General features: G+C 42.8%; 1 protein-coding gene across 3 annotated transcripts; it reads left to right on the top strand.

Annotated features, from left to right (window-relative positions):
* The first annotated feature begins 987 nt into the window (after positions 1-987).
* ANXA2 (annexin A2) lies at positions 988-26,011 on the top strand. Of its 3 annotated transcripts, none has more exons than XM_038147047.1 (13): positions 988-1,087; positions 5,670-5,729; positions 9,356-9,455; positions 15,093-15,187; positions 17,952-18,065; positions 19,999-20,089; positions 20,554-20,633; positions 20,953-21,012; positions 21,608-21,701; positions 22,424-22,519; positions 23,925-23,983; positions 24,616-24,738; positions 25,636-26,011. In XM_038147047.1, exons 2-13 carry the CDS (start codon positions 5,682-5,684, stop codon positions 25,693-25,695), a joined length of 1,020 nt encoding a protein of 339 aa, XP_038002975.1. In that variant the 5' UTR covers positions 988-1,087; positions 5,670-5,681; the 3' UTR covers positions 25,696-26,011. The 3 variants fall into 3 exon arrangements, with proteins under 3 accessions (XP_038002975.1, XP_038002976.1, XP_038002977.1); XM_038147048.1 differs by lacking the exon at positions 988-1,087 and adding an exon at positions 1,167-1,472; XM_038147049.1 differs by lacking the exon at positions 988-1,087 and adding an exon at positions 1,528-1,902.
* Positions 26,012-27,552: the final 1,541 nt, after the last annotated feature.

The raw sequence follows: 27,552 nt of genomic DNA, 5'->3' as shown, positions 1-27,552 counted from the left end.
TATTCACCGGCAGGGATTAAGAAAACCACGCTGAAGTTACAGGAATAACTGCTTGTACTGGGAATGGGGAGCGCTTGCTTTTTTCTGCAGCCTTTAAAGTCAATTCTCCACGCTCTTGAGGTGAAACAATCATCTCAAGTGATCCAACTGAAGATCTGCAAATACTTTTAAACTGTATTTGTGCTTTGTTACAAGTGCAACGCCTGGATTCTATAATTGAGTTTTCACTACTCAGGCTGGGAGAAGCTTTGATTTCCTCTCCCTGTGTTGGGTGTGGTCGGCCTATTCGGGTTATCTGAACATGATAATGAATCGGCCTCAGAGCAGAGCTTGTGTCTCATTCTACTAGCATTTATTGCTTGTGCCAGACGTCATTTAGGCTTCTCCCAGCTCAGATGCCCCTGAACTCTGAGCACGGCTTGCAGGAAGCGGGCCGGGCCCCACCTGCACACTGCAGGGATCGTGGTTTGCGGTACGAGCCCAGTTCCCACTCCGGGGCAGGGAGTGCCCGGCTTGTCGGGGGCGCTGGAGGTGCGGGCCCTGGGCCGGGCACCCGGGACTCGGCTGCTGTGCTCTGCCCCGAGAGCCCCAGCGCTGCCGCAGCCGCGCTGCTCTGCGGAACCCAAAGCAGGGGCTGCAGACAACCACCCGCTGCCCCGGGAACGCAGGGGCGAGGGCTGGGGGGAGGCGTACGGGGCCGCCTTCCCCGGCGGCACTGGGGGATCGCATCGGCACGGTGGGCGGCCAGCGGGCAGGTGGAGAAGCGGGGCTGGGGGGTGAGGGCCGAGCCCCGACCCCTGCAGCCCAGGGCGCTGCTCCCGGCGTCGCCGCAACCTCGGGAACCCCCGGGCGTCCGGCGGGGCGCGGAGGGAGAGGCTGTTCCTGCCCTACCCTTGCCCACCCCCTCCCTGTCCCCGTCCTGCGCCGGAGTCGGGCGCGGCCGGGTGAGTCAGCGCCGTGCCGGGGGGGCGCCGGGGAGGGAAGGACCCGCCCGACCCTACAAAACCCCGCCCGGGCTGCCGCGGGCCCCAGCTGCTGCCAGAGCCGCCCGAGTCGCCGCCGGAGCCGCCCTGCTCGCCCCAGCCAGGTGAGCCCTCGGCGGCAGCGCAGCGGGAGCGGGGGAGGCGGCAGCGCCGCGGGGCTGGGCCGGGCTGCGGCCGGGGGTCGCGCCGCGGGAGCCGCCGCTGCAGAGGGAGCGGAGCGGGCTCGGAGCGGACGGGACGCGGAGCGGGGCGGGGGCTGCGGCGGCCGCCGCCCTCCCGCGCCCGGCTCCTCTTCCTCCGGCCCTGCCTGCCCGTTACTTTTCTGTGCTCAGTTCCACGTTGGGACGGTGGGGCCGCGGGCGAGGCAGCCCTCGGGAAGCTTCGTGCGCCCCGCAGCAACTCTGGGTGTGGCGACAGCGCTCAGGAAAGAGGAACCCGTCCCAAACTTCGCCAAACTTCCCCAGATAGTAATTTCTTCTCGTCGTTAAGGTATACAAAGGCTCAGCTGGGTTGACCGTGGTACTGTAAGCTCGCTTCTCGGTGCGGAGGCTTGCAGAGAAGCTGTGCCGGCCAGCCGGGATCGCTGGAGGCGGTGTTCGTTCGGTTGGAGCGAGGCTGGAATTGCTCCCGCAGGCACGGCGGAGCCCCGAGCCCGCCAGGGGCAGCGGCCCCTTCCTTTCCCCTCTCGCCCAGGGTGCGGCCGCGGCTGCCGGAGCTGCTGCAGACGCAGCCGCTGGCACGGGCAGCGGGAAAGCCCGGCAGGGCGGTGCTGGGTGGGCAGCGCTCCCCGCGATGCGCCGCGGAGGCCCCTGCTCCTCCCTGCTCCTCCCCGCTCGCACGGCCAGGCTTGGGCGGGGCTCTGCCTCCCACCCTGCCCGGCCGTGAGCAGAATTGCGGAGATCCTGCTGCTGCCTTTTGGGTGAGTCAGCTCGGACACCGCTTCCCCCCGCGTGAGGAGGGGAGGTAGGGCAGAGGAATGTTGCCAGGTATTTTGACTGAAAGAGAAGTGAAATGATTTCAGCATAGTCATGCAGAAGTGGGTCGTGTGCTTATACGTGGCGGCTTTACTTCTGTTTAACATCAGTTCTTATGTTTGTATTTCAATGCTATAGACCCCGATGTCAAGAGTGACAGACTCCTGGAACCAGTGTGCCCTTGAGTGATTCATCCCTGTGTGTACCTTCTGCTACTAGAGCTGGCTTTGATAAGCAGCCCTAGTGGGTAGAGTTTCCACTGGCCAACATTTGGTGTAGTTTGCCTTGATGAACCAAAAAAAAACCCCAAACCCAAAGAGGTTTTCTTGTAAAGTCTCAAAAGTGAGAATAGCTTGAGTTTGAAGAAACAAATGTCCTTAATTTTGTATGTGCATGGTATCTTCCTGAAATGGAACTTCCTGAGTTATTAGCAATGTCTGTGGAAGAAAATGGTTCAAGTATGTTGGTGGAAGAGCAGTTGAATGGGTTTTGAAATGCTTTTCTTTAAAGAAGATGATTTCTTTTTTTCAAGTAGTGGCTTTAAGTGATGTTCTAAACCTTATTGGGTGATGTGGGGAGATGCAGCCTGGCCTGTTTGCACTCCTGCTTAGCACTGTATATATACGAATGATTTTGAGCCCTTGTTTCATTTACAGCAGATGCTGCAGGTTTTCTTCACTCTCCCTCATCTCTGTTAGCAGCCTTGCCCTAGTTTTTGGACACAAATGTGCTCCAAGTGGAAGAGTTTCCATTCTCTCATTCCGGGGATGCCGTTTCCTTGGCTCAGATGTCTGGGAACACCCTTTGCTCATATCTCTGCCTAGTATAATAAGTGCTTCTTAAAATGCTAATTCTGCTTATTGAGCAATGCTGTTGTTTGTGCATACCTGAAACTTTTCCATGGAACACAGGGTTTTTTTCCATAATGTGTGTGAGCTGGCCCTGGAAATCAAGATATGGGGCTGCTTTTAAACTCACATTCTTCCGTTACCAAAGAGTTTCAGGCATAAGTTGGTGAATAAGGTCTGGGGCAGTATCATAACAGACCTGTAAACCAGTGCCTTCTGGGAGGGCTGAGGTCAAAACATGCCATCTGTTTTAGCAGAATATTACGATTCAGGATTGTGTAATGTACATTTAGAAATTGGTTGTAGAAACTTGCCTTAAGGTATTGAAGTATTAGTTTACAGCTGGAAGGTAGAACTTGATTCCTTTCCAGTGTAAGGAAGAACAGGCTAGTGCAAGTATTTTCTCTTTACGTGTTCAAACCCATCCAGAACTTGTCAAAACTACATCAGATAAAATCAGTCCATCAGAGAACAGTGAAAGTCTGTTCTCCAATACGAGTGCTTTACAGAGCAGGATGTGACAAGAGCTGTGTTTGTTCTCTGGGTAAAAAATCTTTCTCTGCAAAGATTCTTGCAAGAACTCCCTTTTTTTTTCTTTTGCCAGCTTGCTGTTGATGGGCAGTCAGTTGCTATAGCATTGTTGGGTTCTGGTGATATGAACCTGAGTTCCAGCTCTGTGTGAGGGTGTGTTAGTTGTGTTCCTGGACTCTGATCAAGTGTTTTGTTCCAACAAACCTGATTCAGAGTGGTTTTTGTTTTAGAAACAGTAGTTTTGCAATAAGCTGTTCAGTGATTTTTGGTGGTTTTTTTTTTTTTTCACGTGAAAGGTTATGATGCAGTTGCTTTGCTTCAGCTCTCACTGGTGTTTTCTATGCGACAAGAAAGACTAAAGGACTTCAGTTGCTCATCTTTGGTAATAGTTGAAATACTGTCAGAGTACAAAGGTCTCACAGGCTCTTCATTTTATGGAGTGTAAACATGAGGAATTTCATAACTCAGGAATTATATCAATCCCCTCTACCCAGCATGGTTATAATGCCAACAGCAGGTAACAGCCTGTCTTTAAAGGCCTGGGTTGGATTTTCCCCCTGGAAAAACATTTATTCTCAAATATATCAGTGCATGACTGTAATTTTGTTCTCTGTCTTATTTTTCTTCCCCTGGAATCTTATTTTTTGTTGAAGTAAAGTTGCTTTTGTTACTTAAACCTAGATTGTTTCAGAAGATGGAAAATTCTGTGTTCTAAGTGAGGAAATGTGAGATAACAGCAGTTACACTGCAAAAGTACTGTGATTTTGCTGCTGTGTTTTATTGTTGTAGCACTAGCTATTTTTGCCAAAAGATTTCTTTGCTTTTCTCCTTACAGGAGCTAAAACAAACAAACAAACAAAGAAAACAACAACAAGAACAAAACACTCTTTCCTAGAGTTTTAACCAGATCACCGTTATCAAGAAACTATTTCAAACTTTTCTGGTTCTCCAAGCTCTTAATTGGTAATTGAGTGGAGAGGAGATTGGTTTCTCTGGGAAACTGGCTGGTCCTGAGGAAAGCCCCATCCTATGAGGAGAGTGACTGATGGAGGATTAAAAGCCATCTGAAAGCCAGTTGAAAGGACATAGCCAGGACTGGCTGCACAATAGCTGGGAGTTGTCTGGGGGGGGCATGGAGCCAGGAACTGGCCTGAGGAACCGTGACAGTGTGGAATGAAGGGCGTGGCACCCAGCAGAAAACAGGGCAGTTCTGGTGTCAGGCTCACTTCTCAGTTAGTGGAATGTCTCTGGTTTTGAGGTGCTGCTGCCCTTTCTCCTGTCCTCTCCTAAGCCAGCTCTTTTCCCTGTTTGATAATGCTCTCTGCAGCTGGACTGTAGAGGTCCTGGGAAAGAAGCTTTCATTTCAGCAGCCATCCTGGGCGACTGGGTAGCAGTGTGAGTAGCAACGTCTGTCCTTTCTCTAGAGAAATTTGAGAGCAGGGGTTTGGGAATGCACCAAGCCTTTTAAGTATTGCCCCTGGCTTACAACCTTTGGAAAAGTTTTCCTTAGCTGAGAGACCCTTTCACTAAAACAGCTCTGGCAAGCTCCCTGACCAGAACCCAGAGGTTAAAAAAGGCAAAGTACTGTAACATAAATTTATCACATCAGTGTTTATTTCTGCCATGTATATATAATCCATGTCAGGGTTGGGATTTTCCCTGGTTTTTTTGCATACACAAGGAAGATGTTACTCAGTCCTGGCAATGGCGCATTGATACTAACTTGCCACAATGGCTCTTGTTGGAGCTGCCATTTTCAGATAGTCCTTACTACCTTATCTCTGATAATAGTGTTACTATGTGGTGTTTGTTCTGGAGAGCTGCGAGAAAACCACAAGACTCAGCATCCGATGTTAAAGATTAAATGGGGTTATGGTTTTTAAAATGCCTGCAAGAAAAGGAATAATTCCACTGCATTTCCTGAGTACTTGAGGAACTGGGCGTGTGATAAATGCTACTACTTGTTGCAGTTCTTTGTCTTTGAGCCGGACCAAGCTATAATGTTCCTGAATAATTTTCCTGTACTGAGTTGTCAGCTTAGGCAACTCTGTTTCTTAGGCAGGGATTTCTCAAATTCCTGTTTGAGTATTAAAATGCAGAAGAAATGCTCGTTTGAGGAATTTCTGTTGTGCAATGGAATGAGGACCTCTTGTTGTTGCATTAATAATGGTGGGGTGGCTTGGAAACTTTTAAATATTCTTTTCTGCTTGGTATTAGCAGATCCACAGGGCTGTGTCACTTGAAGTGCTGCAGTGCTTCAAGACTGGTGGAACACACTGATGTAACTGTAATTATATTTAAATCTACTTTGTCTTTTTTTCCTCTTCCTCCAGCATTCTTTCAAGATGTCCACTGTTCATGAAATTTTAAGCAAGCTCAGCCTTGAAGGAGATGTAAGTATTATTATCTCAGCAAGAAAAGTTTGTTTTACTTAACTGTCTCATCTTGTTCCTTTTACAGGACTCAGCACCAACAATTGTACTGAGCTGTACAGTTTACAAGATTCCACATATCTCTTAAACTTTTGTTGGCTAAAAACCTCATCATCAATGACCAGTTTTCATCCACAAAATAGCTGTAAACATAGGACAGTTACATGATTTAATGAGAGTTCTTCTAACTGGTTAGCAGCACAGTATGGTCCTGCTGGGCCTTATCAAAGAGATCACAGGGCAAGCAATGGCTGGTTTGCATCTCTGTCCCTCTTTCTTCCAAAGGAACAAGTCAGTTAAGGATGAGAACAGAAGATGGAAATGCGTTTGCTTTTGCTGATAACCCTCTGAATTCCTTTTTTTTTTCCCAGTTTAAAATGGAGAACATTATGAGAACAAAAATATTGGGGATCTAATTCCTGTAGTGGTTATCACCAAAACCAAACTAGCTCTTGAAAAAAATTATTTTCTCAAACTTATTTTCTCCTTTTCTGTTTTAGTTTTGATTGTGTATTTTTCACCACATCTGCACTTGGTTTATAGTTTTATTGAAATACCAGGAAGCCAAATTCTTGTTTGATTTCTTCAGTTGCACTTAGATGGTGGACTACCAGTGTGGTATCAGCATATCGTGCTGATTTGTGGTTCTGTGATTGTCACTGAGGAGGAAGTGAATCCTATCCATGCCTTATTTCATCACATTCCTAATGAACTTGCTACACATATAAATCTTACGGCTGGCAGCTGCAGGTCTGAGCTTGGTGCAAGCAAATGTTTTGCCAATTTTTGGTACTTGTTGCGAAATTAATTATACCAGACTATGTTTGTGGAAGAGCTGTTGCAAAGAACTGGCTGGTGCACTGTAGGTAAATAGTAAAACTGGTTTTGTCGTGCAAAAACAGTCAAGTCTTCAGCTTTCATGGTTGTGTGTTTCAATGGAGAATTACTTTTGGAATAATAATTAAGCAATCTGTTCTCAAGGGCAGAAATGCTTCTTCCTTGATTCTTGCAAGTAGTTGCAAAAGTCAGATTTGAATAATGTTCCATGGCAGCATTTCCATCAGAAATCCTGCTGCATGCAGAGTGTCAGAAGGCGCAGGCAGCTGGTTTGTGCTCGAAGTTGGAAGCCAGAATTACTGAGTAGCTGGCCTGTGTAGCTCTGCAGCATTAGACCAGTTCCTCTAAGCAACGATGTAGCAAATTAACTGATGTTAAACACAGTAGTTGGGCCAGCAATTTTTCTCTTAAAATTTTAACCTTGAGGGTGTAGAATGGTTGTGGCTGAACCCCAGTGCTGTCCTGTGCTCTGCATCAGTGGTACAGCAGCTGATTTGAGTGAAGGACCTGATTTCCTCAGCGTTCCTTCCTTTCAGGAGAGGATAGAATTGAGCTGAGGTTGATCTGTGCACCCAGTTTCTGGCTATCTCCACAAGAGTACAGAAAGATTCTCAGAATACTCAGGTGTAGGTGTGGGTGAAAGTGTTTTTAGGTTAAATTAAGCCTCTGCAGCTGATAATGATGTTTGCTTCTCCCTCATGTTTCCCAGTAGGGTTAAATTTCTCAAGCTCAGAGGAAGTAAAGCAGGTAGAGGACCTCTGAAGCCACTAAATGCGTAGGGAGAAAACCAGTTTCTCTGCTTTAGTTTGGCCCAGACAGGTGGTGCAGTTGCATATTATCTGGACTTTTACTGCCGTATTGTGAAGAATTTTATACTGAACTAAATGGAAAGTCAGTTTGAAAGCTGTCTTGTCAGAAAACAGAGTACTAGTACTGGGGTACAGTAGTGTACCAGAGTAATTGAATAGCTTGGAGTTTAAATGGCTGCTTTTCATAGGCAATCACCCTGATAGGACCTGTCAGGTGTCAGGGAGACTCAGTCTGACTTGGTACGTGCCTTGGGTGGAGGAACAGAGGAAAAAAAAATTTGGCACCAAATTACAAATAAGCTGTGTATTTTGTTAGTGTATGCTATCATCTTTACGATGAACTACTCCATCCAAATTCAGAGAATACTTAGAGCTGGGTGGAAGGAGAGGTACCCAGCTCTGCTTAGGTCACCAGGTGACTTGCTTCAGATGATGCAGAGTGCAGGTTAATGAGCAGTGCCCCAGGATGGTGGATGCCTGGCTCAGGAATCTTTCAGGCACACAGATTTCTCTGAGGCTGCATTGCATGTCTCCATTTACTGTTTCCATTGCCACTAAAAGCAAAGGCTGTGTTTTGTGGTGTGGCTCTGGGCCAAACTGGGGCCGCTTTGCTGGACTGAACTGCTGGTAAGAGACAAAAGAAAATGATTTAGTTTATTGGTGCTTTTTTGACTTCCCATCTCCACAGCATAAAACAGATTGTCTCCAGAAGGCACAGGGGCAATCTGTACAGAACAGCATGACCTCTACAGGGATAAAGTCAAAATTAATCAGAAACCGTGGAATTTTTTAGTTCAAAGTGCTCCTCTTAAAAATTTGCATGTAAAAAAATTTCCAGGGATATTAGGATAGCTTTGTTCTGTTCATGAGCCCAGCTTCCTTTTGGAAACAAAAGTTGCTGGGCATCTTTTCCAAGAAAGCTTCGTTTTTCATTCACTTAGGAAATGGCTGTGGCAATTTCAGGTGCTAGTAGCTCTACCTCTCTGCCAGAGGTTGAGGTTTCTAAATTGAACTCAGCAGAGTGGGGTTTGTGAATATTACCCAGCTACTTGTATGAAAATCTGTGGTTTAATTTAACCCTCTCGTGGGAGGCGATAACAAGCTGTTAGCTCACACTGAAGCAGCTGAGAAGAGCTGAATCTCTGTTCTGGTCACCCTCTGTTTGCAGCTCTAATCCTCAGGAGAGGAACATGATAAACAGCTGATAAAATCTGGTAACTTGGAAAATGTTGCATCTGTTTACTAAGTGAGCTTACCTGCAAGTCCTTATACTCTTAGCAGTGGTAATTTGAAATGTCATTTGGTCTTGCAAGCCTCATGCTGCTTAAGGCAAGGATCTGGAGGCCAAGAATTTCAAAAAATTATTGATAACTTACGCCCTCTAGAACTATGGCCTTAAATAGATTTTTTTTGGTGTTATCTTTAAAGTTCATGAGACAGTGCACAAACCTTTTCTGACTTTATCATTGTTAATCTTCAGTTTCCTTCTTTTTTCTTTATTATCTGTAGCCTGGAATCAAAAGTAAAATACTGACTTCAAATCTAAAGTACTGTAGACTTCAACTTTCTTGGAATTAGCTTCCTGTAGTAATTTTCCTTCAGATCCAGCCAGAAAACTCCAGATTTTAGAATATTGAGATTGTGTAAGTAAACTTGGAAGGTGTTGAATTTTTGCTGCAATAAATATAATGTCTATTTATATATATATTCTGTGTTGTAATGAGCACTGATGTGAGTGGATTTCTGGGCAATACACATGAGGAGAAGAGACTTCAGCGCCTCTTAGGAGAATTCCATTTTCACAGATACCTGATGGTAGTTCTTGCATTTAAACATTGGGCTAAATACCAGGTAACTGAGAGCCATGTGCTTTATTAATTACAGCAGTTGCACAATTGAACTCTGAAGGGTTTTTTGTTCTTTTTGTTCCTTTCCTTCCAGCATTCTCTTCCTCCAAGTGCTTATGCCACAGTGAAGGCCTACTCCAACTTCGATGCTGACCGGGACGCTGCGGCCCTCGAAACGGCCATCAAGACCAAAGGTGAGCACCAGGGGCTGGGGCTTCCACCCTGGGGGAAGGGAGAAGGCTGGCTTGCCAAAACCAGAGCAACACTGTGTTTCAACACCAATATTTTGATATCCTTACTCAAAGATACCTATTTTAGGAGGTGTTTAATTCCTTGAAATCTTGACCAAGTTAGATTTTGAATCTGGTAAGTGCATGCTCTGAATATGCTTTTAAGTTTGTGCCATGAGTTTTAAGTTTAAGCCATGAGTTGTTGAGATTATCACTGAAAGTGTCCACTTTTTCTCTCTTGACTCATCAGTACTTAAAATTCTTTTCTGCCACTTGAGAATGAAGTGTCAGCTCCTTTGGCAGTGGTTTGGGAGTGGACTCTGAATCATGGATTTCTACTGGATTGTTGGACTGGACATTTCTTCTTCCTTTCAGCTCTCCAGACATCTGCATAGGGATGGCTTGAACATTTTTAGCCTGAGTTTTGAACTAAATACTCATTTATCTTGTCTTAATTTGGGGTCAAAGAAGGTCCTAAAAACTAGTTTCTGAAATGAGTTTGCGATATTTCAGGGGCAGGGCAATGTGAGCTTCTCAGAGCTGGGATAATAGATAGGCTTCCCTCTGGTATATTGAAACCATCAGGAGAGCAGTGAGTGTGAACTGCAGCTCTGAAGTAATGCCTTGGTGGCACTCCTGGGGCTGTGATCCTGTCCTGTCCTGGGACAGGGAGTGCCATGCTTTCCACACTTGCTCCAGGCCAGAGGAGCAGCAGCTGGGCGTAGCTGGAACCAGCAACTCTTTTGCCTTCATGTCAGAGAGAAATTTAAAAGCCAAACAATTTCTCATCAGAAAGAAATGCTAAGTCTTCCATCAGTGCCAGCAAAGCATGTGTTCGACTTGCTATAAAATGTAAAATATATCCCCTCCATAACAAGCACAAGGCTTTCTTTCACAAGATTTCTTAATTTAACTAGAGAAATTCCTTTTTAAAGTGGGTTCAGTTCTGATTTTGAATCATTTATGGTTTGTTTGTTTTTTTTTTAAATTCCCTGATGAGAGAGTTATATATATATATATATATATATATATATATAATCAGGTTTGGCAGCAGATGCTTTGTATATATGTAGAGTTTTGTCTAGACTTTATAATTTTTTTCAGTTTTGATTATAGGGCAAATCTAGACATTTCAGATACACCATCAGACTCTCAGGGTAGGTACAAACTTACACATTTGAACTCTCAAGCTGCTAATTATTGCAAAAGGAAATTGCAATCTCCTAGACAGTACAAAAGCTTTTCCAGTCAGGAAAGTCAAGCTCATGTTGTCTTTTCGCTTTCTCTCAGCAAATTAAGCAGTGCAGTTAAGTTACATGGAAACATTTCAGTAGAGAGATGATTTTCAGCTCTCTGAGGGAATAATAAGGAACTTACTCATGGACCTGCATGTTTGTAGCTTGAGCTTCTCTCTGCTTATTAGTTTGTTATCCAGAACTTACTCTGGGAAGGTGGCTTTGAAGGGAAAATTGCTTTACGGTTTTGATACCAGATTTCCACTCCAAAGAATATCACAATGGAAGTGTTCTTGTGGGAAATTAAGTACGAGAGTGTTATGACCCTTCGTCTAGGTACTGTTTCCTTGCACTTTGAATGCTTTGGAACAGGATATTTTCATCTGCTAATTCAGAAGATTTGACAAAATGTGAGTTCTCTAAAATATATGTAGGGTTTTCCTTGAATGAAAATTCCAACTCATCCAGACAAGAACTGGTTTTTACGAACAGTGATGTAAAGAGCTGCCTGCAAGAACAAGTTTTAAAATAATGCTGGGAAATATCTAAGTAGTTCTTGAACTAAAAATGTAACACCCATAATGAACAGACTGTCTATATCTGCAGCAGCTATCATTTTCTTAGGAAGTATCACCATTTGTCTAGCGATTAGTTTGCATTGGATGTGGGAAGTAGAAATGAGCAGTGTAAGTTATCACAGAATGATGAAGAGGAATATGACTTGTTCATTTTAAAACAGTGAGGGAGGTAAGTTACAAATATATCTGCATGCTGCTTTGTGGTTGAAAATTAAAAACAAACAAACAAACAAACCCAGGCATGTAAGAACCATTTGAGGGGTTTTACTCACTACAGGATGAAGGACACCTGGTATCTGAACCCTTATTCTTTCTTTGTGTTGAAAATGGAGGTTGGTACATGCTGTAATGGGCCTGTATTTCACACTCACCAAAGCAGTCTTTCCAATATCTTGGAAATTATAGCACTGCCTTCAAAATGATACCTTGTGGAGTCTTATCTCTGGGTATACCTTATATAAACAGTGCCTGCAGTCTGCTGTTTGCCATCAGGGCAGGCCAGGTTGGGAGAGTTACCGTATAAATAATTATATGGTAATTATTATATGGTAATGGAAACTCCCAGAATTAGGGTTATGAATCTCCATTTTAATGATTCTTGTGTAAAATGGCTAAAATTTATTTTACTGCCTAAGCAACAGCTGTATATTTGGTTTAGGGAAAAGATCTCAGGCAGAGTGTGTGACTGTTCTGCTCTACGTAATATCTAAATACTTCAGCATTCATTCTTCAGATTAATTCCTCAGAGGCTGCTAAGCCATCTGTTCATCTGTGGGGACCCCTGGAAAATACTGTGATGTGTTTATTTGAGCTTAGATCTACCTGCAAGAACTGTACTGCACAAATACATTGTCCAGCCCTTTGCAGGACTTGGAGTGGAGCCGAATAAGATGCAGGGGGTTTATATATATCCACCAGCCTAGGAAGGGAAATGTGCAAAAACGTCTCCAGGTCATATGGGACCTTGTAGTTAGCAATTGTTCAACCTAGAGGTTGCATAATGCAAATAACTTGTTACAGTTCTGGCTTGATACTTTTGGTATAAATGCCATGGCTGTATTTCAGTTTTTTTGCTCTTTAGTGTTTCTGCAGCAAATTCATGTATTGCCTTGGCATGTCCTTTGTAAATGTTGGCTTTTTGCTGCATAGGACAAGAAGCTGTTTAATTTCTGTATAATGCTCTACTGTGCTCTGTGTATGGATTAGCTGATGTACATGAACCTAAGCAGAAGAAACTATCTAGAAGGGCACTAACAGAGCTTATGTTAGATTTGCTTTTCTTTTTTTCTTGTAGCAAAGACAGCTGCTGAAGTGTCTCTTCTGTTTCAGAGTTATTTCCTAGCATTGACACTTTGTGTGTCTCAAGTATTTGTTAAATAATTTTGTCAGACTAAGTTGTGAATATTTGTTATTTGCAGCCTTCTATTGAGGTCTCATGAGATACTTTTTTATTCCATGGCTGGCAGACTTCAGTCACAGGTTTGTTGTAGGAAAGGGCTTAGAACATAGATCTGTAATTAACTCATTATATCCAGAAATTGCTAAAACCATGAGGACATGTAAACCAGTCAGTTCAATCTTAGAGAAAGATCTTCTGTTTATGTATTATAACCAACATGCCCATGACTTTTGACAGAGTTCTTAAGATTATGAAGTAAAAATTTTTAGAGGATATATGCTGGCTTGCTGGTGAAAGAGGGCAGTGCCTGAAATCCACCAAACTGCATCAGTCACATGTTCCAATTATTAAAATTGTCACTAAAGAAATATCTCATTGCAACATGGTTTGGGTTTGGTGAACCCTTAATAAGCAAAATAGCAGAGCTGAAATTATGGTCCTGTTTTATCTAAATTTTTCCCTCTGACTCCATTCTTGTTCATTTCCTCATTTTTGCTGACTGAGCTCTAATGCTGTGATCTTACCAATGCCACCAATTGCCTCTTTGACAAGAAAAGTTGTTATTGAGCAGAATTTTTCTTTCCATTCCCGTTGATAGAAATGCAGGGATAAAATATGCCTGGGCAGAACAAATTTGAAAATAAACTCTGTTTCATTGCCTTGAAACTTTCAGAGAGTTTAGCAAACAGCAAAGGAAAGTGTTGGAGCTGCTGTCCTGCTCTGCCCCACCTCAGCAGCTGTGAGTCAGCATCCTGTGTGTGCAGCATGATTCCCCAGTGTGAATGAAGTACAAGCCCTTACTTTCCACTGAATGCCAGAGCAATGAGTTAACTTCATATTTCCATGGCATGTGTATGAGAAACTTGGATGTACTCATTATTTGTGGGCTTCTAATCTGAAGCAACTGTGGTACAACTTGAAAATGTCATTTGCTTTTTTGAATGCCAAGAATGGTTTGAATTCAGAATTTATAAAAAAGCTTAGGATATTGGCTTGTACTGTGAGCCTGCAACAGCTGAAAGGCTCAATGTCTGAGTGTGGCCATTTCTGGACAGGGAGAATTTGTTTTCTTTTATAATGTGGGAACACTTTAAAATGTGCAGGAATAGATTGTGGCTGAAATGTGCAGTCAGCCTGTTTTCAGCTCAGAGTCTGTAACTTAGGCACGTTATGCTTTCCAGGACCTTATGGCATCATTTGCAGGCCAAGCTTGTGTGAGTAAGAGCACTGATGTAGGTCTGCCTCAGTACAAGCTAAGAACACAAGGCTACCAAGTGTAGTATTTCATTGTGAAAAATGTGGTGAAGAAAGAGAGAGAATTTTTGGATTAGACTTATAATTTTAGACTCTGCATCTAGGGGCTAAAAGGTTTTTTGCAAGATTCCTACTGTATGTGATTCATTTTTATAACATCTCTTGCAGGTCTTTGTTTCAGGTTACTTTGGGTAATAGGGAAAAGTAATGTAGCTGGATTCTGGCAGGGATCTGAGTCCTGATAGTAGCTACTGATCCAGTCCTTACTTTTTGGGGCTTTTTATGAAGAAATCATCTTTTACACTGATGTGTGTGCAAGTGTGAAAGAAGTGATTCATAATACTTTCATTAAACAGAGAGAACTCAGGTGAAGATCTGGGTTTGTTCTGACCTCTACATTAGAGCCACCTGTTTGCTTCAAAAGCTGGCAGTTGCACTGAAGTGGATTTGGAATGGTTCCCTCAAAAGTAAACCTTTGCTGTTGTTTAAAGATAAGTTTATCCTAAAAGATAAACTGGGAGTTTGAGCATCCACATCCTCTAGGTGTGCCAGTTACAGCTCAGCATGGATCTTCCAGTGATTTCAAAAGAAGTAGCACATACTTAATTCTTCCAGTGTCAAAAATCCCTTCTGTCTTTTGAGCCTCTGAAATATACTGAATTAAATGCACTGGTTTATTTTCCCATTTCAGTATTTGGAGTGATGGATTAAATGGCTTAAATAGAAAATATAAATGTTTTATCAAGAAGTCTTAATTTTAAAAACTCCACTAAAATGACAGGACAGGCTTTAGTAAGTACAAGTTTTAAAGTCTGTGTATTTGAGCAAATTTTTGCAGAATTCTGAGTGCTTGAGAACTAGTGCACAGACACATAAGCGAAGCACAAGACAGAGTGGCAAAGCTGGTCACAAACTAGACTTTGAGGTATGTCCAAAGATCTGCATCCCATCCCAAGTCTGGGCTCTAATTGGTGACTTTTTCCCCACAGCCAGGACAGGATAAACACTAACTAGTGAAAGCTGCTGAGCTCTGCTCCAGACAGCACATGTGCTGTGTTTGGAGTCTTGGGGAACATCCTGATACAAGAACAGTGGCAAGAAAGCTTCTCTAACTCTCTATCTTGTGTCTTTGTAGGTGTGGATGAGGTTACCATCATCAACATCCTGACAAACCGCAGCAATGAGCAGAGGCAGGACATTGCTTTTGCCTATCAGAGGAGAACCAAAAAGGTAGTAAAATATGAAGAAATAGTAATTATTGAATCTTTTTCTTGTGGACAATCAGATTTTTCAGGGTTTGTCTTTTCACTGAAATTCAGGATGCATCAATTTTGTCCATGCTGTCACAGTTTAGGACTGGTAGAACTTTGAAATGTGTTGAATATGCACAATTGGGACTGCAGTCTCTTAGAGATTGTGGTTTCCTAGCACCTTCAGAAATCACATCGGGATCCACAGGATTCCCTAGTGAAATGTGCTAAAAATACTGAGAAGGCACTGGCATGAAGTGCCTTCATTTGAAGGAAAGAATGAAAGAGACATGCTTTAGGGGATTTTTTTTTTTCTTTTGGTTGGTTTATATTTTTTGGGGGGGGTTGGATTTTTTGTTTATTTTTTTAAGACAGCATAAGGGAAGTGTTCTGTTTCTGTTCACACAGGTAGTTTAGCTGAGAAAGGACTGCAGTCAGTTGTGCTACGAGCACTGCAGCTGTGGAATAGTGATGTAATGAGTTGAACTGTCATTAAAAATTATCCTGGCAGAAATACCTTAGGTACTGATGTATTGATGGAGAGAAATCTGTAAGATGTGTGCAGAATTCTGCAAAGTGAGTCTTGCTGTCTGGGAGGCAAGAGCTCTTCTGAAGTTTTGAGAATCTTATCATATTTGATGTTTCATGCCAGCGAAAAAGAGGAAACTTTATTATATAGAGTTCAGATTATGATGAATGTATCTCTTCCAGGTTTGCCAGACCCCAAATGGTAGTCCTCAAGTAGCATCCCAGAATACTCATCTGAGCTCAAATGTAAATGTAGAGTTAAATTTTGGGAGTTCACCAGCTTTTCTGCATGACTGATAGAGGCACATGCAGAGGCACAACCAGGTTGGACACGTGCATGTGTGCACACGCCTGCCCATCCTGCCCTGGGGACGCTGGGACAATCTGCACATAAATGGACCTCAGTCATAAAATGTGTCACTTAAAGCTTTGTTAAATGTTCTGCATGACCACAAAAATGCACAGTGAAGAAAATCTGCAACTTTTTTCATGTTTCTCTCTCACTTTTTTCCCTTGCTGCAACCCAAGAACAAACTGAATTTATCAGAAGTTTAACAAGTGCCAAAGAATAAAACAGTCATATAAACAATGGAAATGTGCAGTAGAAACCACTCAGATAAACATGTGAGGAGGCAAGAGAGGAGGAAGTGGGATATGAAAAGACACGTAGGTATATCTTCCAGGGACAGTGTCTGATGGTTTTCTTTGCCAGCAGTTGTGCAGATTTTGTTGGCAATGTGTTGTGCTGTACTAGGCTGCTTGCTTTGTGTGTTGCAGGATCCATCAATAGATCATTATTTTAAATGTCACATAGTCTACCTCTCTTTTAATTCCTTTGGGATGAGCAGTGTCTGATGGAAACTCTTGGTTTAGGTTGGAAGGGACTGTAGGTGCCCAAGATGGACACCTTCCACTAGATCAGGTTGCTCAAAGCCCCATCCTGGCCTGGCCTTTTAAACATTTCCAGGGATAAGTCAGCCACAACTTCTCTGAGCAACTTGTTCCTTAAAATTTATTACAGTGATATGTGCTATCTTTCCTGTGGCAGTTCTGAAACCTGTTTTCACCCAAAGAGAGGCTGGAGCATTGTATCCCACATGGAATGGTTGTACTAAAATGTTTCTAGGTCTAAAGCAGCCAGATGCCCCAAGCCCTCACTCCCTCCCTTGGTTGCTCCACACAGTAGGTGTGTACAGTATTAGTATAAATTAGTGCCCTGGATTAAATGAGTGACTCTGGAAATTAACTAAATGTCTTGGCTCATTATCTCTCTGGCACAAACTTCTCTGCAATTCAGCTGAGGTCACTTCTCTACCCTCTTTTCCCATGCCTCTCCAGCTCAGTGATTGTTAGTGAAAAACCAGCGACTGAAATGCAGCAATTCCCTTCTGAATGCTATAGATTTGACTTCACCTTAGGGAATACATGGATCTGTGTGAACCCCAGACTTGATCCCAGGGATTTCAACTTTATAACATACACTACAGGGAAACTGATAACTAGCATAATTCAAGTTGCATCTGAAACCCTTAGGAGGACGTGGGCTCTGACTGTATGGTGCAAATTTGCATCCTCTGAAGTGAACATCCCTGCCTGTTTTTTTTTCTAGGGCTGACTGGCAATTAACCATTGGGATTTAGGCTACACACTTCTGATGGTTTCCTTGAAGATGGGCATAATTTTTCAGTGCTCAGGGATGATTTTTTATCTCCTCAGATAGCTGGTTGGGAACTGGGCCTTGCGGTGGAATAAGTGTGCAGTCAATTTTCCAATGTCTTAGCTAGAAAAGGGCTGGGAGGAAAGAGGAAAACCACATATAATACAGTGCTGCTGGGAAAACTGTAGGAGTATGATGGAGAAGCAGTGACCACAGTGAATCAAACTCAGATCCATCTGTGCTTGTTAGCTCCAGCAAAGCATCAGTGCTTCAGGACTGGAGTGAAGCTGTTTAGATGTGTCTGCATCTTGCTTTCCAGCACTTTGTCAGACACTGGTGCATTTCTTCTTATTTTCAGAGGATTAGAAAAAAATTCCTTTGCCCTAATTTCTTTCTTAGGCTTTCATAGCCAGAAAGCTCTTTATGTTTCTGGTTTTTTGTCATTTGTGTAAGAAACACTGCTGCAGGCTTGGAGACTTAAAGCCCTGCTGGTTAAATTCTCTGGAGATCAGAAGTGAGCTTTAATTTCTTTTCTTCCATCATCCCATCTATTTTACAGGAACTTTCTGCAGCACTCAAGTCTGCTCTCTCAGGTCATTTGGAGGCAGTGATCTTGGGCTTGCTGAAGACACCAGCACAGTATGATGCCTCTGAATTGAAAGCTGCCATGAAGGTAAATAAGCTTTGAAATTAAATGTTGTTTATCTGATGTTACTGTCTCAGGAAAGAGCATGGACTTCATCTCCAGGGCCATAATTTTCAAACTGAATTTTTTTTTTTTAGTGCTACAGTTTAAATATCCAGCTGCAAGGCCTGCAAAATGAGAGAAATCATGGAACCTATGCAGTTTTGAAACTCTTAATTAAGTCCTCTCTTTAAGGAAAAAGTCATTCTTGTCAGCTCGGGAGTCATGGCCTGGCTGCTTTGCTGACTGCTCTTACAAACAATGCACAGGTTGATAGAATGAGAAACCTTTAAGAGAGCAGCTGTTAGCCGGAGCCATAAGATCCTCTGCTGGCATTTGTAGGCTTTAACAGTAATTTCCAGTTACTGGGTCATATTACTGATCTGGAAAGAACGTCCTGTACCAGACCTGCCTCGTGTAGAAGACGAGGAAGATGGGGCATCAAAAGCAGTCTCTGCAGAAATACCTGCTCTGCAGGCCACTGAAACAAGACTTGAGAGGTGCTCATGCCACTACAGTCACCTTTATAAGCAAACTAAGGTTGGGAAATTGTACTTATGATTATCTAATCATCACTTACATTCTGGATGTTCTTGTTCAAGTTAGGTTTTTTTAAGAATAAAAGACAACTACTAAGTTAAGTCTGAAATTTAGAACATGTCAATAACCAATTAATTAACTTCTCCAGATGATTAAAAAGGAGTTAATGAACAAATAAGAAAACAAAACCACCCACTCCAGCACATAAACACACTATCCCGACCCCCCCCAAAAAACTCCTTAAATCCTCAAACCCAAAAAACCAACCCACTATGGAGATGGTAACTCTTCAACTGTGGGCCAAATGCCCTGTTCGAGTAATCAGATGCTGCCCTCTCCTGGTCTGAGTACAGCCTATCCATAATTTATTGTGACTCAGACTAGTCTGGGGTTTGGGATTAAGCCATTTCCTCAGAGTAGTCCCAAATGTAGAATATTCTGTGCTCACCATGGGTTGCTTTTTCCAGCTCCCAAGGAGTTCTCATTACTCCTGACCTGGTCTGAATTAGCAAAACCTCTCAATGCTCTGAATTTGCCTGACCTTAAGTTTGGCTTGATACATAGAGCTTTACAAGCCATGACTTTGGCATCAGGGTTGAGGAAAGCAAAGTTATCACTGAGGAGTTAATTATTTTTCTATTACACATTCTTGAAAATATTTCAGAAATATTTAGAAAATGATATGTTGCTAATCTTAATTTTTTCCCAGATGCTTATTAGAGCCATTGTGTGGAAAGCTCTCCAAGTTCTCTTAGCTTTAAGCCATGTTAATAAAATTATTTGGGTTTACTCCTCTCTTTTTTATTTTTTATTTTTATTTTTTTGGTATGTCCCACTTTCTTGCCCCTTCAAGGGAGACATTTTACCCAAAGGGTACTTTGCCACATAATTGCCTCTATTTTTCACACGTTCAAGACTGCAGCATGAGACTTTTTTTCCCGGGATGTTACTTCTTTTGAAATCCTGTTGAAACTATGCCCATTTTTGCCACCTGCGAAATTACATTCTATTACAGATGGGCTTAACAAACAGCATCCTAACAGGAGGATAAGACTGGATTTTCTTCCTCTGCTCCCAGTGGATAGGAAAAAATCACAGGCCATGATAAGCAGAGCTTCTTCATATATGCTGGTGAGGAGACCACTGTTAGACACTCACAGCTGATGTACATTGCCCAGAGAGAACATCTACAGGATCTATAAGACACTAGAAATATTCCATCTGTTTTTTCTTAGGAGCAGTTGGCAAAAAATATCCCTAAACTCTTAGAGTGGGGGAGAGAAGATGTCCATAAAATGTTTTTAAACCATTTAAGCCATTTAAACCATTTAACCATTCCTGTTCATTGCTAGCTCCTAACTAAGCCTCGTTTGTGTTGCAGGGGCTGGGAACTGATGAAGACACACTCATTGAAATCATCTGCTCCCGAACAAACCAGGAGCTCAGTGAAATCAACAGAGTCTACAGGGAAAGTGAGTTTACTTTGCAAGTTTCCATGTACTATGTCTTTTACACTAAGTTACTTGGATAAATTCCCCTCAGTGTGAATTTCATTATTAGAAAGCTAACTCGAATCTGCTTTGGTTCTCTGCTATTTTGTACTGGTGTTCTGGATATTTGTGTGGTTTATATAGTTTCATCATGTTGCTTGTAGTAAACAGACTGAAGGCTATTTGCTACTAATACAAGTTGTGTCTAAATGAATTTTTTTATAAGCTTTCCATGAAAGACTGATTGCATGGACCTCATGATTAGCTTGTAGCAGTGCTTGGTTTGATGTAGGGAAGTGTGGGTTCATTTTCATTGTCCTCCGCACCTGACTTAGATTGTAGCTGTTTGTTTATGTTGATAAAACACAGTAATTAGCAGCCCTGTTTCTTGCAAAGGAGTATTTGTGAGACACCCTTTTGCCTGAAAAGAACTCTTTGTTTTCTAGTGTACAAGACAGAACTGGAAAAGGACATCATATCAGACACATCTGGTGACTTCCGCAAGCTGATGGTTGCCCTGGCCAAGGTAGGGCTGTTCGTAGTTTTCCCCTTGCTCTAATGTGTCTGAGTGGTGGCTGCCAGTGAAACAATTGAGTTTCTGATGCACTCTTAAATTCCCCTGTATTTTCACTGACCTTTGAGGGGGTAAAAATATTCAAATGTTGAAGGGCAAAGTATTTTAACAGAAATGCAGCATTCACAGCATTAGGTTTGTAATGGGGGTGGAGTATGCAGTTACTCATTTAGCAAATTCCAGTTAAAAAAAGAAAAATAGTTGAATATATGCATAGCAAACTGCTTACTTTCTATGAAACCTTTCTAAAATACTGATACCTTGTTTGAAGGGCAAAAGGTGTGAAGATACCTCTGTGATTGATTATGAGCTGATTGACCAAGATGCCAGGGTAAGTGCTGGTAGTGACCATGAAATATCTCCAGTTGGTCAGGCTTTGGGTTATATTGAACATAAACATACCGTGGAAGTGGAGAGCATTTGTGAAGTAGGTGTGTGTATTTCAGATTATCCTGCACAGTAATCTTTGCATGGTGTCAGTGAATCTGCCACTTGCAATCCTGATGCCTTCAGGTATCAGTTTTCACAGACTACTTACCCACTATTCAGAAGCTCTCTGTTATTTCCTTTGGATACATGAAGAGAGAGAGCCTTTAACAAAAGGAAATACATCCATTGCAGTGATCTTAGTGGCTGTTAGTGCTTGTTTGTTACATCTGCATCTGTCAAGAGCAGTTCTGCTGAGGTAAACAGAGCTAAATACAGAGTAAAGCTGTGGCCAGAGGTGAATACAAAGCAATTAGTCTTAGTGTCAGATTTAGATCCTTAAATGTTGTCCTGGTGACCTGCCCAACCACGTGTCCTTGTGTGTTTCTCCCACAGACATAGTTCTAGTAGTTCTTGTTTTTCCAATAAGGAAATTGTATACATCTGCAATGGCTTTTTGTGCAACTCCTGATTTTTTGTGATTTTCTTTCTAACCTCAGGACCTCTATGATGCTGGTGTGAAGAGAAAGGGAACTGATGTCCCCAAGTGGATCAACATTATGACTGAAAGAAGTGTTCCGCACCTGCAGAAAGGTACTGTTCAAGAGATTTTTTTTTTTCCCTGTAAGAGAAAATTATAACAAAATGGTAATGATTTTGTCCCAGGTACGATTGAAATGATTGTGAAAAGCATTCAAAAAACATAGGAGATCTCATAAATCTTAATTCATGTCCAAGATGTTAATTTTTTAAAAAAATACAGTTATTTCTGTGGATGTGTTGATCTCACATTTTAAGTGTGTACAACTCTTTTTTACACAGGTGTAACAATGCTCAGCTATATGTCACATACTCTGAAAACAAAGATGTTGCAAACCTAGAAAATATGGATGCAGGATACCTAGAGAAGTCCTTTAGCTTTTACCTCTGTGCCAGGGTAGCTTAGTTATATCATGTGCTTAAATCTGCCAGCGAAGACTCAAAAGCAGCTCTGATACTGCTGTAAAGCAGCACATGGGAAAAGCCATTTGAAGACTTCTCAGAGCTTTAATCACTGCTGTTTCAAAAAATACCAGTACAGGATTAAGATGGTATTTTCCCAGATTATGGAGGTGTTTAAGAAAAACAAAAAGGTCACAGCGTGGGACCTTTACAAACTTTTGCATGTATTTAAGAGGAGATTCTCAGAAGGACTTGCATGGATATTTATTAATAAAGTGTCTCTACATTCCTGTGTCTGTGTTCATGCTTTGGTTGGTTATTTCTGCCAGTTCTTGGTCTGGTTTTGATTTCATCTACTTTCTTTTCTGTGCCAGTGTTTGACAGGTACAAGAGCTACAGCCCATATGATATGTTGGAGAGCATCAAGAAGGAGGTTAAGGGAGATTTGGAGAATGCCTTCCTTAATCTTGGTAAGCTACCCTGAAGTAAAGACTGTCTTTATATAGGATCTTTTCAGGGCTCTTGGAATATATCGTGTTAAAGGTAGGAGCTAGATTCACCCTGCTGGATGAGAAATTAGCTGGACATGCTGGTCTTGTTGGATCCACTGCTGTATTTTAGGATATTGCAGATACTGAGAAGCAGCTTATTTTTGCCCTCTGCAAGATATAAACTTTGCTTTCCAGTTAAAATGAAAATGCATGTGTGTTGTGTTCTGCTGTTAGTTCCACTTTTATTTGATAGAGAAGCTTAATGTTTGTTTCCCCAAGCAAACAAAAATGTTGAAATTGTTCAGTACCCACATAGGCTGGAGAGAAAACTCTGTGTGTGTGAGAGGAGAAGACAGGCAGGCTGTGAGGGGTGGTAGGGGCTAATTGAAGAGCTGATTTGACACTGAATTCTCTGAAATAGGGAGGCAGGGTGTAAGACTGATACTCTGCCATGAGGTGAAGATGACAAGGATGTCACTGTGTTTAAGAGGGAGTTCTTTAAGGAGAAAATCCATTTTGGACTGAGGGTGAACTGAGAGCTGTGTAGTGCAAATGGAGTATAAACAGAGCTCAGCCTTGAAAAGGAGGCTTTTCATGGATGAGTACAGAAGGAGTGTTTCCAGAGGAGAGATTACTTCTAGAATTGCAACCATGAACTGGGAGCTGTGGAAGAGAGCTAGCATTCTGAAATGATACAATTCCGAAATTGATTGCACTTTCATGGAAGGAAACCCTTCCTAAGAATGTGAGCATCTGTGATTCAGTCACAAGCTATACCAAATGACTTCTAACTAGTGAGTCAGGTAAGAATATTTTCTCTGTGTCCCCTTTTTGGAGGAACTTTTGCTGAAAACCTTATTTTGGCTACTTATCATTGATATAGGTGCCTCCTTGAGCCAGGTCTCATAAGCTTTAGGAGATGTATTTCACACCCAAGATAGCTCAGCTACCTTTGGAGGCATAAAATCAGCAGGATGGCTTCTGTGGCAGTGTTGGAAACAAAAAGGTTTAATAAAAGGCAAAATAACAAACAGAGAAGAACCAAGCCAGGTGCAAGAGGTTCTTGCTCCTAGTAAAAAACCTCACAAACACGATTAGTTTCTTTGTTCTCTTCTTTTTCTAGTAAATTGCCCAGGTGGGACTTTTTGGCTCCTGTCCAATTAGCTATCCTTAAGTTTGAGGTGAAGTCCCCCAGGCCTATGAGATGCCTTTTTCACCTAATTGAGGAGAGAAACTTCTGGGCTTCTTTCCTTTTTAAGGGGACAAAGGATAGTTTTGTCACTCCGTCAACAGGGAGCACATTCCTGTATATCATAGCTTTAAAAATAGCTGCAATATTCTGTGTATGGGCAGGATATTTAACTATTCTTTTCTCTCTCTTCAGTCCAGTGCATTCAGAACAAGCAGCTGTATTTTGCAGACAGACTGTACGATTCCATGAAGGTAGGAAAGACTGTTTTTTCTTTCTACTATTTTTTTTTAGTTGTCATTGTAAGGAACTTCTGTTCATATGAAATGTGACTGGCATGTGAATAAATTAACAATTACCTAATATGGTTCAAAAGCATTCTTGAACCATTCTGAGCCTGGATTATCTACACCAGATTCCTCTGGTATAGGGAAATGTAGGAAAGGGTTTCATTATAAAGATCTTTACTAGATCAGTTGATTATAATTAGCAAAGTTAGACACATTTTTTCCATGTAACCAAGAGCTGATAGCAGAAAAAGCTGTTTATTGAATACCAAAATAACATATTAAATTGGCCTCAAAATATTTTGTGAAGAAAAAGGATGAAAGAGAAACACCTGGTGACAGGCATTAAGCCATTCCAGGAAGACCTGGTGAACCAAAAGTTCTACTTAGTCTAAACTAAATTTGTGACTGCAAGTTAGTTAAACCCTGCTGATGATGTACATTCATGCTCAGATTCTTGCATCATAATAATGGCCTTCATTAGATTTTATTCATTTTATCTTTTATTGCTCATCTTGGTTGCCTGTGGTTTGCTGTCCTACCATTAATTAATGGTAACATTTTAGCTATTGCAGCTCTGAATGTGTGTCTGCTTGTAGGGCAAGGGAACCCGGGACAAGGTCCTGATCAGGATTATGGTATCCCGCTGTGAGGTTGACATGCTGAAAATCAAGAGTGAATTCAAGAGGAAATATGGAAAATCTCTCTATTATTTCATCCAGGCAAGTTTTTCGTATATCATGGGCCTTTGCAGCAGTCTTCATTGGATTTGTGGTACCACTAGAATTCATGGGAGGTGTGTTAGAGGCCACAGAGAGAATATTGTATTATTTATGTACTATGGGAAAACCCACCTTTATCTTCACAGTCTACGGCTGGTACAGTTCCTGTCAGCCACTTGACAGTGTATGTGGACTTTGTGCAATCAATTGATATGTTCTGAAGGACAATTCTGTTCACTCGTCCCTATCCTCAGATCAAAAGAAAAGACAATTGTTCTGTGATTGCTCAATGAAAATAGAGCATCTAAATTGCTACTCCCTTTCATTTCAGTGCTCAAGGAGAAGGCTCTTTAGCTAGTGACTGTTGTCCCTTTCTGTGATTAGACAGGAGTTACAGGTGCTAGGTTTTGGCTAACTTGGGGCATAGGTAAAGAGCTTGTGCATCTGTTTCAAAGCTAATCTTCACTCTCACAACAGTATATGCTACATTATTCCTTGTGTAGATTAAGCTGAGTCAAAATCTTAACCCAGAATCTTTTCCTGAAGGTGTCAATTGTAGATTATCAGCAAATTTTTTAATAGTGCCCTTGGTGTATGATTTTTGCAGTGATCAGTGAGATGGAGCAGAATTGAGTCCTTCAGCTTTCCTTTGTTGTTTTTACTCTTTTTCATACGCAAATTTTTCTCTTCTTGGCCTTGCATCTGTATTGCAAGAATGATTAAATAATTTCACTTCACACATAAGTAAAACTCAGTCAAGATAGTCTCCTCCAGGCTGAGAGGACTTCAATGTGAATCATAGACTGTCCCACAGGTTTAGAATATAATTCATATGCTTTCACATTTTGTGGCTGTTTCCTGATATGTATTTTGTATTTTTCTTTCCTTGCTTTACAGCAAGACACAAAAGGGGATTACCAGAGGGCACTGCTGAACCTGTGTGGTGGAGAGGACTGAAAACTGTGATGGAAGAAACCCAAGTCCAGAGAAATGCCTTTTTTGCTCTTCATTTTACTGTAATCCTAGAAAACCTGAATTTCCTAGCTACCCTTGACTTGCCCTTTCCCTGCCAGAGCCCTGCTGCAGTTTGCTCCCCTGTGCTGTGCCTGCCCCTCTTGGCAGCTGGGCTTGGCTCTGCCAAAGGTCCTAACAGTGTATAGCCAGACACACTAACCGTCTAGGGAGACACGGGCTCACACGTGCTTGTGAAAAGCTCTGCCTCTCTGTGCAATGTTTCTAATAAAACAAATAAAATGACATTTTACTTTAATAATATGGGTCTTTCAGACCTTAATTTGAAAACTGTCTGAACAGTTGATATGTATTTAGCTTTTGCTGTCCATTTTCTGTGTTGTTTCCATCCTCCTCAGGTTCATTAGTTGTGGCTGAAAACTTATGAAGGGCTTGAGGGAAGATCTGTTTAATGATTCACTTGGTCAGCAGATCCAAAACCATTCTCTTCACTGGTCGAGGGAGATGATCCTGCCCCTCTGCTTGGCCCTGCTGAGATCACCTCTGATGTGCTGTGTCCTGTTCTAGGCTCCCCAGTACAGAGAGAAGTGGAACTCCTGGAGTGAATCCAGTGGAGGGCACAAAGATGATTTAGGGAATGGAGCATCTCTGATGAGGAGACACTGGGGGAGCTAGGCCTGTTAAGTCTGGAGAAGACTGAGAGGGGATGTAATTAACGCTTATAAATATCTACAAAGTGGGTGCCAATTGATGGTACCAAACTCTTTTCTGTGGTGTCCAGCAACAGGAGGAGGAGCAATGGCCATAAACGAAACCACAAGTTTCACCTCAGCATGAGGAAGAACTTCATACTGAGGGTGGCAGAGCACTGGGAGGGCTGCCCGGGGTGGTCATGGAGTCTTTGTCTCTGGAGACATTCCAAACCCACCTGGACGGGTTCAGTGTCAGTTGCTCCAGGTGACCCTGCCTGGGCAGGGGGTTGGACTGGATGGTTTCCAGAGATGCCTTTCCAACCTTGATTCTTCTGTGATCATCTATCCCCTAACTGTCACTGAAACCTGAGCCACTCTGCCCTGCCTGTGAGGGGCCAACACTTGAATCCCTCCTCAGCGTTTAAACACTTTGTGTGCCTGTATGCAAGGGGGAATAGTTTGAGAACACAGAGCAGCCTGTCTGTAACAGGAGTGCTTTCTGCAGCAGATCCGTGGCCGGGGATCGCTGCCCAGGTGCGTGGGGCCAGGCCGGTCGGAGGGGACCGACCTCTTTCTGTGAGGGGCGAGCTCCCGCCTTCCTCCCGCGGCGGGGCCGCGCCGGGCGGGCTGAGGGCGCCGCGGGCGGGCCCGATGGAGGGGCCGGGCCAGGCTGAGGACACCGCGGACCGTCCCCACCCGGCTCAGTCGAGAGCCAGTAGGATGCGCTGCTCTTGTCTTTGAGACGCTTTCTCCTACTGCAGCGTGAAACTCGCACCCGAGTATTAGGGAAAAGGTGTGAAGAGCAAAACTTCCCCCCAGCTGGGAGCGGGGCGCGTTGCTCTCACGGGTGAGGGCTGAGGGGAGCGGCCATCCAGGCCCTCTCCGGGGGCTGGTGATCACCTCCCCAGCACAACCTTTCGTGCAAGTATCAGAGTTGTCAGGAGGTAAAATGGTTTCCTCTTTTCACAGCTGCTGCTCCTTTGGAAATGCAAAACTGCCTGTAAGTATCAGGTGTTTTCCCTCTGTCATTATCTGGTTTGTAGCTGTCTGTTTCAAAGGCTCGGGTACTCCTCGGAGATAATTTTGATCTCCTCAGAGATATGAGAGGCACACAAGGAGGCTGTTTCATGCCACCATTAGAAGGGTAAGA

Source organism: Motacilla alba, chromosome 10 (assembly GCF_015832195.1).
Source record: "Motacilla alba alba isolate MOTALB_02 chromosome 10, Motacilla_alba_V1.0_pri, whole genome shotgun sequence".
Taxonomy (NCBI): domain Eukaryota; kingdom Metazoa; phylum Chordata; class Aves; order Passeriformes; family Motacillidae; genus Motacilla; species Motacilla alba.
This window is presented reverse-complemented; position numbering and strand designations above follow the sequence as displayed.

Bases quoted from the DNA above. Each gene is read 5' to 3' on its own strand.
- ANXA2 (XM_038147047.1), top strand. From the start codon at position 5,682: ATGTCCACTGTTCATGAAATTTTAAGCAAGCTCAGCCTTGAAGGAGAT. The intron at 20,090-20,553 runs GTGAGTTTACTT...TTTGTTTTCTAG, and splicing joins CAACAGAGTCTACAGGGAAA to TGTACAAGACAGAACTGGAA. The intron at 23,984-24,615 runs GTAGGAAAGACT...GTCTGCTTGTAG, and splicing joins GACTGTACGATTCCATGAAG to GGCAAGGGAACCCGGGACAA.